General features: G+C 42.3%; 1 protein-coding gene and 1 pseudogene across 1 annotated transcript in view; one reads left to right on the top strand and one right to left on the bottom strand.

Moving 5' to 3' along the window:
- PPM1H (protein phosphatase, Mg2+/Mn2+ dependent 1H) overlaps window positions 1-12,051 on the top strand; it is a 301,104-nt gene that overhangs the window by 270,109 nt on the left and 18,944 nt on the right. The window contains exon 9 of the mRNA XM_049782757.1: window positions 7,780-7,931. Within this exon, the coding sequence (XP_049638714.1) occupies window positions 7,780-7,931 (152 nt within the window). The remainder of the gene's footprint in view (window positions 1-7,779; window positions 7,932-12,051) is intronic.
- On the bottom strand, window positions 9,712-9,811 carry LOC126023680 (uncharacterized; annotated as a pseudogene).

Raw genomic sequence — 12,051 nt, 5'->3', positions numbered from 1 at the left:
TCAGTCTGTATGTCCTGAAGATCATTGTGACTTATGCCAAGGAAGATACTACGAGGCCCACCAGAGAACATCTGGCCCCGATAAATCTATATCTTTTATTGAAATAACATTGCACTATATAGTTTGTGTATGTTCATCATTATAAATCACCATCTGTATTTATTAGCAAGAGCAAGTACATTTTTAGTTTTATTATACAAATTCTAGCAGTAGAATTAATATTGTAAGTTCTGGCAGAAGAAAACCTTTGGGGGATGGGAGGTTTAAACTTGACCCCAGTGGAATCCTCCTGTGTTTCACAAGCTCAAGGGCACTCCAAGTATTTTCTTAAAAATTGTGAATATAGGCCCGGAGAGATAGCACAGCGGTGTTTGCCTTGCAAGCAGCCGATCCAGAACCAAAGGTGGTTGGTTCAAATCCCGGTGTCCCATGTGGTCCCCCGTGCCTGCCAGGAGCTATTTCTGAGCAGACAGCCAGGAGTAACCCCTGAGCACCGCCGGGTCTGGCTCAAAAACCAAAACCAAAAACAAACAAAAAAAATTGTGAATATTGGGGGTCGGAGAGATAGCATGGAGGTAGGGCATTTGCCTTCCATGCAGAGGGATGGTGGTTCGAATCCTGGCATCCCATATGGTCCCCCGTGCCTGCCAGGGGAGATTTCTGAGCACAGAGCCAGGAGTAACCCCTGAGCACTGCCGGGTATGACCCAAAAAAAAAAAAAAAGAAAGGTGAATATTGAGAATGTTTAACCATGTGGAAGACAAAGGCCAGTGTACCCAGACTGATTCTGAGTTGGTGGCCATGAAAAGTGAGTGTTTAGAGGGGAGACTGAGAAGGATCAATAGGAGGAGCCAGAGTGACAGCCTGGTGGGTAGGACATTTGTCTTGCATGTGGCCCCAACCCAGATGTGATCCTCAGCATCCCATATGGTCCCCCAAGCCTGCCAGAGTAACCCCTGAGCACCACCGGATGTGACCCCAAAACTAAAAAACATTAAAGAAAGGAGGAGTCCTGCTGCTCGCTGTGCTTCTGCCAGTGACTCTGACCACAGCAGGTGGTGTGGTACCATGGCACCTCTCATTTGACACCAGCCTAACACTGCACCCACAAACCCTTCATCCAGGAGAGTAAGGCTCCCCAAAAGAACCTCCAGCTGTCTTAACATCAGCAACCACAGCTCCTAGAAAAACGGCCCTCTCACCCTCTTTATCTGGCTGCTGTTTGCTTCTAAGACCTTGTTTTTGATATTGTCATTTATTTATATGTCTACCTTGTCTGCTACTTAGAAGTAAGGGAATCTGTCGTGTTCACTGCTTTCTCTCCACTGCCCAGAAAAGCATTGGCACTTAAAGCACTCTCTGTAAGCAGGTAATGAGGGCGCCCTGAGGCCAAATGGACACACACAGGCCCCTTCTCTGAGCTCTTCAAATAGCATTGCCCTGAGGAAAGGCAGAATTACATGGATTCTTTTAAAAAAATAAAAATACAATTCTTTAATTGAATCACTATGAGATACACAGTTACAAAGTTGTTCATGATTGAGTTTCAGTCATAAAGTTTACAACACCCTTCACTAGTGTATTTTTCCCACACCAATGTCCCCAGTTTCCCTCTTTTTCTCTCTCCTCCTGCCTTGCCCTCTCCCCTGCCCAGCATGCAGACATTCTCTCTCTCTCCCTCTCTCTCTCCCTCTCCCTCTCTCTCTCCCTCTCTTTCTTTCCCTCTCTCCCTCTCCCTCTCTCTCTCCCTCTCTCCCTCTCTCTCTCCCTCTCTCCCTCTCTTTCTTTCCCTCTCTCCCTCTCTCCCTCTCTCTCCCTCTCTCTATCTCTCTCTCCCTCTCTCTCTCTCTCTCCCTTCCTTCTCTCCCCCTCTCTCTCATTTGCAATATTGTTACTGAAGCATATCATTTTACCTCCTTTCAGCCCCCAGTTCCTGTCCAGAGTGATCATTTCCAACTAGCATTGTCATCATGGTCCCTTATCTGCCCTAACTTTGCATTCCCCCACTAGTTGTGGCAAGCGTATGGCTTATGGTAATAATATCCAAAGACTATAGAGATGAGGGCCAGGAGAACTGATCTCCAGGATCCTGTGGCCTTCTTTTCTCTTCCTTGGCTGCTGGGCATGTGTTCCGGCATCCTGAGCCCTGGCATGACTCTCCAGCTCTCCTGCAGGCAAGGCTTCTCTAGGCCCACTCTCCTTTCTGGGAAGCTGTGGAGAAAGCCAGTTAGCTTGATGAAGGCCATTCCTGACTATAAAGGAACATTTAGGAATTGAACAGGAAACTTTGGAGAAGATTGAGGAAGCCAACCACACAGCATCAGGGTGTTGGAAGCCACTGACCACATCGAAGGTCAACTCGCAGCTGGGTATCCTGCTGGCCAGCACAGGTTTCCTTAAGCCATTTTTTAAATCTATATTTTAAAACATTATTTAACCACTGCAGTCTACAAAATTGTTCATAATATTTACTGTTTTAACACTAATCCCATCACCAGTGTAACCTTTTTTCCACTATTATCCCCAGTTTCCCAAAATCCCCCCCCACAAGCCCTAAGCTAGTACAAATAATGTATCTTACATTGTTTGTTACAACAAAATGGCTAATGGAATTATCAAAAAAAAAAAAGACTTAAGTAAAAGAAAATTTATGAAAATTCTTACATCTCACACTAGTTAAAGTCATTGAGACTTTACTAAGTTACTTGTTGCTAGTTGAGCCTTTTGTGTTATTGTTTTTGTTTTTTGTGTTTTTGGTTTTGGTTTTTGGTTTTTAGGTCACACCCTGGCTCCAGGCTCAGAAATTGCTCCTGGCAGGCTCGGGGGACCATATGGGATGCCAGGATTCAAACCTCCGTCCTTCTGGATGCAAGGCAAATGCCTTACCTCCATGCTCTCTCTGACCCCTGTTTTTGGTTTTTGAGCTTAGTTGGCTTCTATGCTACTTTCCCATCTAATTTGGTGCATTTCTACTGAGCAGTTTGGTGGAATATGGTGGTGTTGCTCTCGCACATCTGTGGTCAAACACTCCAGAATCTGCAGAACTGGGCCTCTGAGTTTCAGCAGCGTCACTTGCATTTTTTGCGAGACTAGTAATAATGTAGTTGTAAAGCTGGGCCATTGGTTACATGGTGGCAGCAGTGGAATGTGGTTGTGACAAGTGGGCCATCCAGTAGTAGAGGGGTGGGCTGCTTCCCCACTCCGAGAAGATCTCAGAGTTTTCAGTTCAAAAACTCTGGACAAGTGTACCTAGAGTAACCGATTAAAGGTTTGGCATCTCTGCAGAGTTGGTTGTGACGGAGTGAAGTTAGTCTATTTGAAGCAAGAGTACTGTTTGCAACTTCCTTAGAAAGATCTGAGGGGAGAAAGTACATGTTCAAGAGTAGAAAAGCAAGCAGAGACAGACAAGCAAGTGAGATATACAAGCTCAAGAGAAAATAGGACTTGAGAGCAAGCCCCCAAGAGCCTCTTCCCAGAGCCTTCTGCATCACAAGTTAATGTATAAGACAAGAGCGTTCAGTGGAAAGTTGGCCAAATCCTTTGGAAATTGGCTAAGAGGCAGGAAACAAAGGGCAGCAGTAAAGACCTAAAAGGATGTTAATTGGGGAGAGCTTCAGGGAATAATGCTGGGACCAGTTTTTTATTATTTACATAAAAATTACTTGGAGAATAGTATTGAAAGGGATTTCCATGTTGGCAAATAGTGCCAGAGAGCTGTGTATGGAAGTGTGAATAGTGGAATAAGGAAGGATTCAATTTATTGTTGGAATTAAAGAGGGGCATTTATTTTATTTTATTTTAACTATTGTGATTTACGAAGTCCTGCATAGTTGGGGGTCAGACATACAGTGAATCAGGGCCAATCTCACCACCATTGTCAACTTAAAGAGGAGCATTTTAAAACATATTTCTATTTATCACCCAAGCCCATTTGCTTCCTTCATTTGAGTGTTAAAACCTCCAAGCTCCAGACTTTAGGGGTCAGCAGAGAAAGTGCTAGAAGAGATTTTGGCCTTCGACACCCATGAAACGAAGTGTTTTAAAATGAAATGTTTTCTACAGAGCTAGATTATCATTCTTTTGTTTGTTTGGTTGGTTGGTGACTCCTAGCTCTGTGCTCAGAAATCACTCCTGGCAGGCTCGGGGGACCATATGGGATCCTGGGATTCAAACCACCATCCGTTCTGAATCAGCTACGTGCAAGGCAAACTCCCTCCTGCTGTGCTATCTCTCTGGCCCCTAGATGTCATTCTTTTATTTTTTATTTTTTCTGTTTAATTAACTTTAAATTTTTATTAGACTGGGAAGATAGTTCAGAGGCTTATTAGCACATGCTCTCAATGTGAGGGTCCAGATTCAGTCACCATCACTGTATAGTCCCCCAAGCTCTCTCAGGAGTGACCCCTGAGCATTGCTGAGTGTAGCCTCCAAACCAAAATCAGGCTCTTTCTTTACATATGACTGAACCAGGTTCAGTTCCAACACTATTTATTTTCTCTGAGGACAGAGCCAAGATAGGCCATGAACATTGCCATGTGTAAGCCAAAAAACAAAAACTAATGTAACATTGGTTTATACTTATATATGTTTTCAAACAGCTCTATACCTTTTCCAGTATATGACATCACACCACCACCAAAGTTTTGATAATCTTTCCCCACAATTTGCTGAGTCCCGTTATGTATTGCCCCCACCCACCTCTTTTGTCAAGGCCTTGTTTTGTTTTATTGATTGTTACTCATTTGCTTTGATTTTCTTTTCACTCAATAGATGCCTAGCAGTGAAATCATAAGGCAGTTCTATCCTTAATTTTTTTTTTTTTTTTTTTTTGGTTTTTGGGTCACACCCGGCAGCGCTCAGGGGTTACTCCTGGCTCTATGCTCAGAAATCGCTCCTGGCAGACTTGGGGGACCATATGGGATGCCGGGATTCGAACCACTGTCCTTATGCATAAAAGGAAAATGCCTTACCTCCATACTATCTCTTCAGTCCCTCTATCCTTAATTTTTTAAGAAACCTTTCAATTGTTTACAACTCTCTCATATACAAGGGGCTAAAAGATAGCTAGAATCTCCTAGTTAGCCGCACACATAAAATTGGGCCACCCAACCTACCTCTTTTCACATTTTCTATCCTCGGGAGCTCAAATTAATAACAAACGTTTATTCTGACATCAACAAAATATCCTACATGAAATTAAACACATTAATTGTAAATCAGGACTTGAAGTGGGAGCATAGGAATAACATTTCTATCCTGTCTATCCCTCAGAAGGGGCATTATGGAAGTCACTGGGTTTATAACCCTGACCTAGTAGGCTTCCCTGTTCAGCCAATGGTTCACAAAGCTACAATTGTCAGCATCACTGGGAGCAAGACAGAAACATATAGCCTAATACTCTGCCCCAGGACTGAATTAGAATGTACATGTTTGGGGTCAGAGCAGTAGCACAGCAGTAAGGCATTCAATTTAACCTGGACAGACCCAGGTTTGATTCCTGGCATCCCATATGGTCCACTGAACTTGCCAGGAGTGATTTCTGAGTACAGATCCAGGAGTAATCCCTGAGCATTGCCAGGTGTGTGCCCCCATCAAACAAACAAACAAACAAAAAGAATTTGCTGTGCTCAGCTGATTTCAGTGTAAGTGAACTTTTGAGAAGTCCTGCTCTGGTATCCGGATACCATTGAAAAATAATCAGAAGAGATGTGGGTAAAGTGAAAATTGGACCATGTAAGTTCAGTGGCCTGAGGATACAATTCTTGCATTTGGGATCTGGTCTGTGGTAAACAAACTTAAATTTGTTAAAGAAAACTCTAGGTTTCTTTAATTTGGCCTCAGAAGGTGGGTGCCTTCTTTGTAATAGAAATCTATCCTTAAGTGAACAAGCTTTTGGAAAAGATGTTAAAAGCCAATCCAGTACACCCTTGAGTCCTCTTCCCCAAGCAAGGTTCATGAACTGGGCCATTAGCTAATTGTTCCGTCTCATTTGCAGTCCACAGAGGGCTGGCACCTGGAGGCTGCTTTACATTTAAGCTGCTTTTCCACAGGCTCTGTGAGTAGGTGTGGGGCCTTTTGTTCATATTGCTGGGTGTAGGCTGAGCCAATCTAATGACAGGATATTACCTGCACAGACAAACTTTTCTAGAGCCGCAGAGGGTTGGCTTTTAAATAGAGATTTGAACAGGCTATAGATCTCTGGTGTATCCTCTCTAGCACTGAGATAAAGTTCTGAATACTGTGTGTGAAGGTGAAGGACTAGTTTCTCATCTTTGCTTTGACCTACAGCTTTCTTTCAGATTGTAGGTGCTAGATTGAATATTGATGAAGTTGACTTGCGTTTGTCCTCAAGACGTAAGATGGTACAAGAAAAGGCCAGTTGTGCCAGATTAAAAGAGAATAAAGTTGCAATCTAAAGTTGATCCTCCCTGGACCCCACCAAAGAAGGAAAAATGGAGTTGTGACCTATCGAAAATAAATGTTGCTTTTTAATTGTTATGAATTTTGCTAAGGTTGCGGTGTTCTTTTCAAAGAGTTTAGATAGGTTTTGATATAGTTGAACAGAGATTCCGAGTTTGCCATGACACATTTTGGAGGTACAAATGTACCCTTTGGTACATGATGATTTAGATGATTCGGAGATTAAGGCACTTGCCTTGGATGTGTCTGACCTCAGTTCTATCTCCAGTTCCAATATGGCCCCCTGCATTCCTTCAGGAACGATTCATGAACACAGAGTCAGGAGAAAATACTGAGCACTGTAGGGTATGTGTCCTTTGTAACTTAGGATTTGTAATTCAAAGCTGAGTGTGGCTTCAGAGCTCCATTCTTCTAAAAAAATGAATCTAGAGCCAAAGAGATAGCACAGCGGTAGGGCATTTGCCTTGCGAGCAGCTGATCCAGGATAGACAATGGTTCGAATCCTGGCATCCCATATGGCCCCCCATGCCTGTCAGGAGCGATTTCTGAGCGCAGATCCAGGAATAACCCCTGAGCACTGCCAAGTGAGACTCAAAAACCAAAATTAAAAAAGTGAATCTAGAGTAGACCCTTAGACTTCAGAGTAGGTAAGTCAAAAGGTGTCTCAAGTGAGTTCATGAAATAAAGCATGGCGTCGTAGTCCAGAATCAGTATATCCAAGGCAGCTATTAAGGACCCTAGACTGGCCTTACAATGTCCACAAATTGAGGGTTCAGATGCAAGAAAATCCGCTATTTACCTTTATACTTTTTGTTTGCTTTTGGTTTTTTTTTTTTTTGGGGGGGGGGTCCACACCTGGCAGTGCTCAGGGGTTACTCCTGGCTTTGCACTCAGAAATCACTCTCAAAAGACTCAGGTGACCAAATGGAATGCTAGAGATCGAACCTAGTCAGTCCTGGGTTGGCCGAATGCAAGGCAAACACCCTACAGCTGTGCTATTGCTCCAGCCCCCTTATAGCCTCTGACATGAAGCAAGCTCTTAGTAAATCATTGCAAAATGTATATGCAAAGGGAAGCATACAATTTGCTGGCTGTTCTCCCTAGCAGTGTTCCTTCCATCACTCACCATCCTAGTGATTGCTCAGGTATTACGTTTTTACTTGATTTCTTGGTATCAACTATTGAGCCTCCCTCTTGGACCTATTCATAGTTATATATTGGGCCCCTAATGCCTGGCAGCAAAACTCACTTGTGTAGTCAGTAGCATGACAGGCAGGGAAAAGAAATAACAGTAAGGTGGGAATCAGAGGAATAATATGCTCCCACCCCCTTAAGCAGAGCTATTCCTGTTCTTTTCAGGTTAGAGTCTACGATCTCTCCAAATATGAGCATGGAGCAGATGATGTACTGATCTTGGCCACTGATGGACTCTGGGATGTTTTATCAAACGAAGAAGTGGCAGAGGCTATCACTCAATTTCTTCCTAACTGTGATCCAGACGACCCTCACAGGTTCGTGCATTTTCTGATTGTAAGTGTCTTTTGTGATATGATTGCAATAAATAATAACCAGGTGATTTCCCCCCCATTCATGGTTCCTGGTATATCTGAGAGGGATGGATGGTTTAGTAACCAAACTCCAGAAGTTATTGTGTTATTTAACATAGGCATTTCACCATCAAGCAAGTTTCCTTCTTAAGTTGAACCTAGATGTAAACTAAGGAATTTGGAGGCTAGGAATATAGTTCCGCAAGGTGAAGCACTTGTCTTGCATTGTGGGAGGCCCAAGCACTGCTTCCCCCACACACACACACAAAAGGAATGTGATTTTTAAGATATTTTTGCAGCATATTTTTCTCACATTCTTACTTCATAACCTCTAAAGTGGGAATAATCCAATTTGAGCCTCCTGATGAGTGTGAAAGTAATACTCAGAACCTGGGCTTTTCTCTATTTGGAATTGTTTTCATTCCAAAGAAAGAAATATTAGAGTAAGTATTCCTTTGTAACATTGTGGAAGTATAAATATACTCAGCAACTCCAGGTGACTCAGAATAAACAGATATACCATTTTGAGAATCTTGAGAAAGGCAGTTTTCATTTAGAACAAGGAAAGTAAAGGCCAGTAAAAACAATAGCAGAGTTGGACTGGCAAACACTTCATTCTTGGATCTTTCCATTTAAAAAAAAAGAAAAAAATTAGCATTCCAGAAATTTTGTTTAATTTTTGTTTTTTAGCCATACAAGCTGTGCTTGTATTCAATGATCATTCCTCATAGGTCTCGGGGGACCATATGAGGTGCTGGGGTTGAGTTGGCTGCATACAACACAGACTACTACTACTATCTTTCCAGAGCCTCAGAAATTCTTTTTAAGGTACTGAAAGAACAAGGAAAGAGACTGTAAAAATGCCCACACAGAAGGCCAGGGCAACAATATAGCAGGTAGGACACATGCCTGGCATAAAGCCAACTCAAGTTTTAACCCTGACACACCAGATGGTCCACAGAGCCCAACAGTTGTGATCCCTGAACACAGAGCCAGGAGTAAGCCCTGAGCACCCCTGGGTATAACCCAAAACCAAAACATACAAAATATTAGTACACGTATTGTAAAAGTAAGGAAGTAGAATGACTGTTGAGGAAAAGAAAACCTAGGAATGAAACATTAAATAGATTAAACAGATTAAAGAAAACTGAAGAGGGGCCTGAGAGATAGATACAGCAAGCAAGGAGTTTGCCTTACATTTGGCTGACCCAGGTTTGATTCCCCGGCATCCTATATGGTTCCTGAGCTAGCCAGGATTAACACCTGAGCACATTTTTGGGGGGTGGCCCTTCAAAAATAAGGGCAACTGAAGAGAATACTGATGAAATTGAAAATGATCTTAAAAATTCACAATATGGCTGACAGGTAAAAAGAAAAATGTAAAATGAGATTAAGAGGGTAGGAGAATGACCTAAGATGTTTTACAATGAATTTTGAAACTACCTGATACAGAAAATGGGAAGAAACATTTCCAAAATTGTTAAATAATACTAAACCAAAGATCCAGAATACCCAACAAATCTCAAGCAATAGAAATAAAATAAAATTTATAAGTGAACATTTATGACAAAACTGAAGAATTTCAAACAAATGACTACAATAAGTTTAAAATTTTAAAAAGCAGCCAGCAAATAGAAATACATAGGCTCGGCATTTTGACTGACAATTCTCTTTAAAGTCAACAAAGACATTAAAATTGTAGCTAAGTTAGCCAAGAAAAGATAACTTAGTCATTTCGAATGTCAATAGAAAGGATAAAATAAAGATATTTTCCTTGCGCAGGGGCCATGCTAATCTTCTCTGTATCGTTCCAGTTTTAGTATATGTACTGCCGAAGCAAGCACAAAACAAAGATATTTTCAAGCAAAACAATAACTGAGAAATGTTAAAGCAATCAGCCTCTTGTCTAGAGAAACTAAATGATTTAAAATTCCTTTAGAAAGTTCAAGCAAAGAAAATTATCCTTTTTTTTTTTTGTTTTGTTTTTGGGTCACACCCGGCAGCGTTCAGGGGTTACTCCTGGCTCTGTGCTCAGAAATCGCTCCTGGCAGGCTCAGGGGACCATATAGAATACTGGGATTTGAACCACCGACCTTCTGCATGCAAGGCAAATGCCTTACCTCCATGTTCTCTCTCTGGCCCAAAGAAAATTATCTTAGGTGAAAATTTATATATGAGATAGGTTATTAAGCTAAGCTACTAGTAAATATAGTAGTATATTGAAACCTTCGCTGATCAGGTACTCCATGCTAGGTCTCCAGCATCCCAAGTCTGGATATAGTGCTCAATTTTGGGGTTGCCCATGGCCTTTTGGGGAGGGTGGGGATTCCTGAGTGGTGCTTAGGAGTTTAGAGGCTCCTCCCAGTGATTTTCAACCAATAGGGACAAACAGTGGTTAGAGTCCACATCTGACAGGTTCAGGGGATCTGATACTAGGGATCAAACTGGAGTGGACCATATTCAATGAAGACACCTTAATATCTGTTCTATTCTTATGCCTGTCCATGGCCTTTTATAAGGCATGACTTTTCCTTACTTTAAGCCATTTATTTTGGTTTTCGGATTTTATTTTTTTGTTTGTTTGTTTTTGAGTCACACTCGATGGTACTCCTGGCTCTGCACTCAGAAATCACTCCTGGGGTCGGAGCAGTGGTGCAAGAGATAGGGCACTTGCCTTGCACACGCTGACCTAGGGCTGACCATGATTTGATCCCCCAGCATCCTATATGGTCCCCCAAGCCAGGAGCGATTTCTGAGCTCATAGCCAGGAGTAACCTCTTAGCTTCACTGGGTGTGGCTCGAAAAACAAAAAAGAAAGAAAGAAATCATTCCTGGCAGGCTCAGGGGACCATATGGGATGCTGGGATTCGAACTGGGGACCGTTTTGGGTTGGCTGCGTGCAAGACAAATGCCCTACCACTGTGTTATTGCTCCACCCCACTTTAGGTCATTTTTATCCCTAGAAAGACAACATTCTCTTAGAATTAATATCCTCTCTCAGTAATACAAATAAATAAACATATATTTACTAAAACAAACAAGAAGACTAGAATTAAAAAAATGAGAATGAGGGAAGTAGAAAGCCTGTCTCGAGTACAGGTGTGGGGAGGTGGGGAGGAGGGAGATCTGGGAAATTGGTGGTGGGAATGTTGCACTGGTGAAAGGGGGTGTTCTTTACATGACTGTAATCATACAACTATAATAATGTTTGTAATCATGGTGTTTAAATAAAGATAATTATAAAAAAATGAATAGCATAAATTAGGGGACTAGCATGACAATACAGTGGATAGGACTCTTTTATTTTTTGTTTTGTTTTATTTTGGGGGGGATCACACCCTGGCAGCACTCAGGGGTTACTCCTGGCTCTACGCTCAGAAATCACTCCTGGCAGGCTCGGGGGACAATATGGGATGCCGGGATTCAAACCACCATCCTTCTGCATGCAAGGCAAACACCCTGCCTCTATGCTATCTCTCCAGCCCCAGGATAGGAGTCTTGTATGAAAAGTCTAAACTGGGTTGGATACCCAACACCACATATGGTCCCAAGCCCACCAGGATTAAGCCCTAAGCACCACCAAGTGTGGGCCAAGAACTAAAATAAAAAACAATCATGTTAATTAGCAGGAGGTGAAAATTATAATCAGTTGAAACCTGCTATGCTTCTTTTAAAAAGAAAGAAAACATTTTTAAAGTTAGGAGCTAGAGCGATAGCACCACATAGGTAGAGTGTTTGCCTTGCACATGGTCTACATGATTTGATCGGCATCCCATATGGTCCCAGAGCCTGCCAGGAGCAATTTGTGAGTGCAGAGCCAGGAGTAACCCCTGAGCATTGCTGGTGTGGCCCAAAATCAAAACCAAATAAAGTTTTAATTTAGGTTTTCAGTAAATATGTTTAAATACTAAGAAAACTATTAAAATAGAAAGCATGACATTTTAGGGAGCTGGAGCAATAGCACAGCAGTAGGGCATTTGCCTTGCATGCGGCTGACCCAGGACAGACCTTGGTTCGATCCTGGGGGCCCAATATGGTCCCCCAAGACAGGAGCAATTTTTGAATGAATAACCAGGAGAAACCC

Source organism: Suncus etruscus, chromosome 11 (genome assembly GCF_024139225.1).
Source record: "Suncus etruscus isolate mSunEtr1 chromosome 11, mSunEtr1.pri.cur, whole genome shotgun sequence".
Lineage (NCBI taxonomy): Eukaryota > Metazoa > Chordata > Mammalia > Eulipotyphla > Soricidae > Suncus > Suncus etruscus.
Note: the sequence above shows the minus strand (reverse complement) of the source record. Positions and strands in the feature narration are given on the sequence as shown.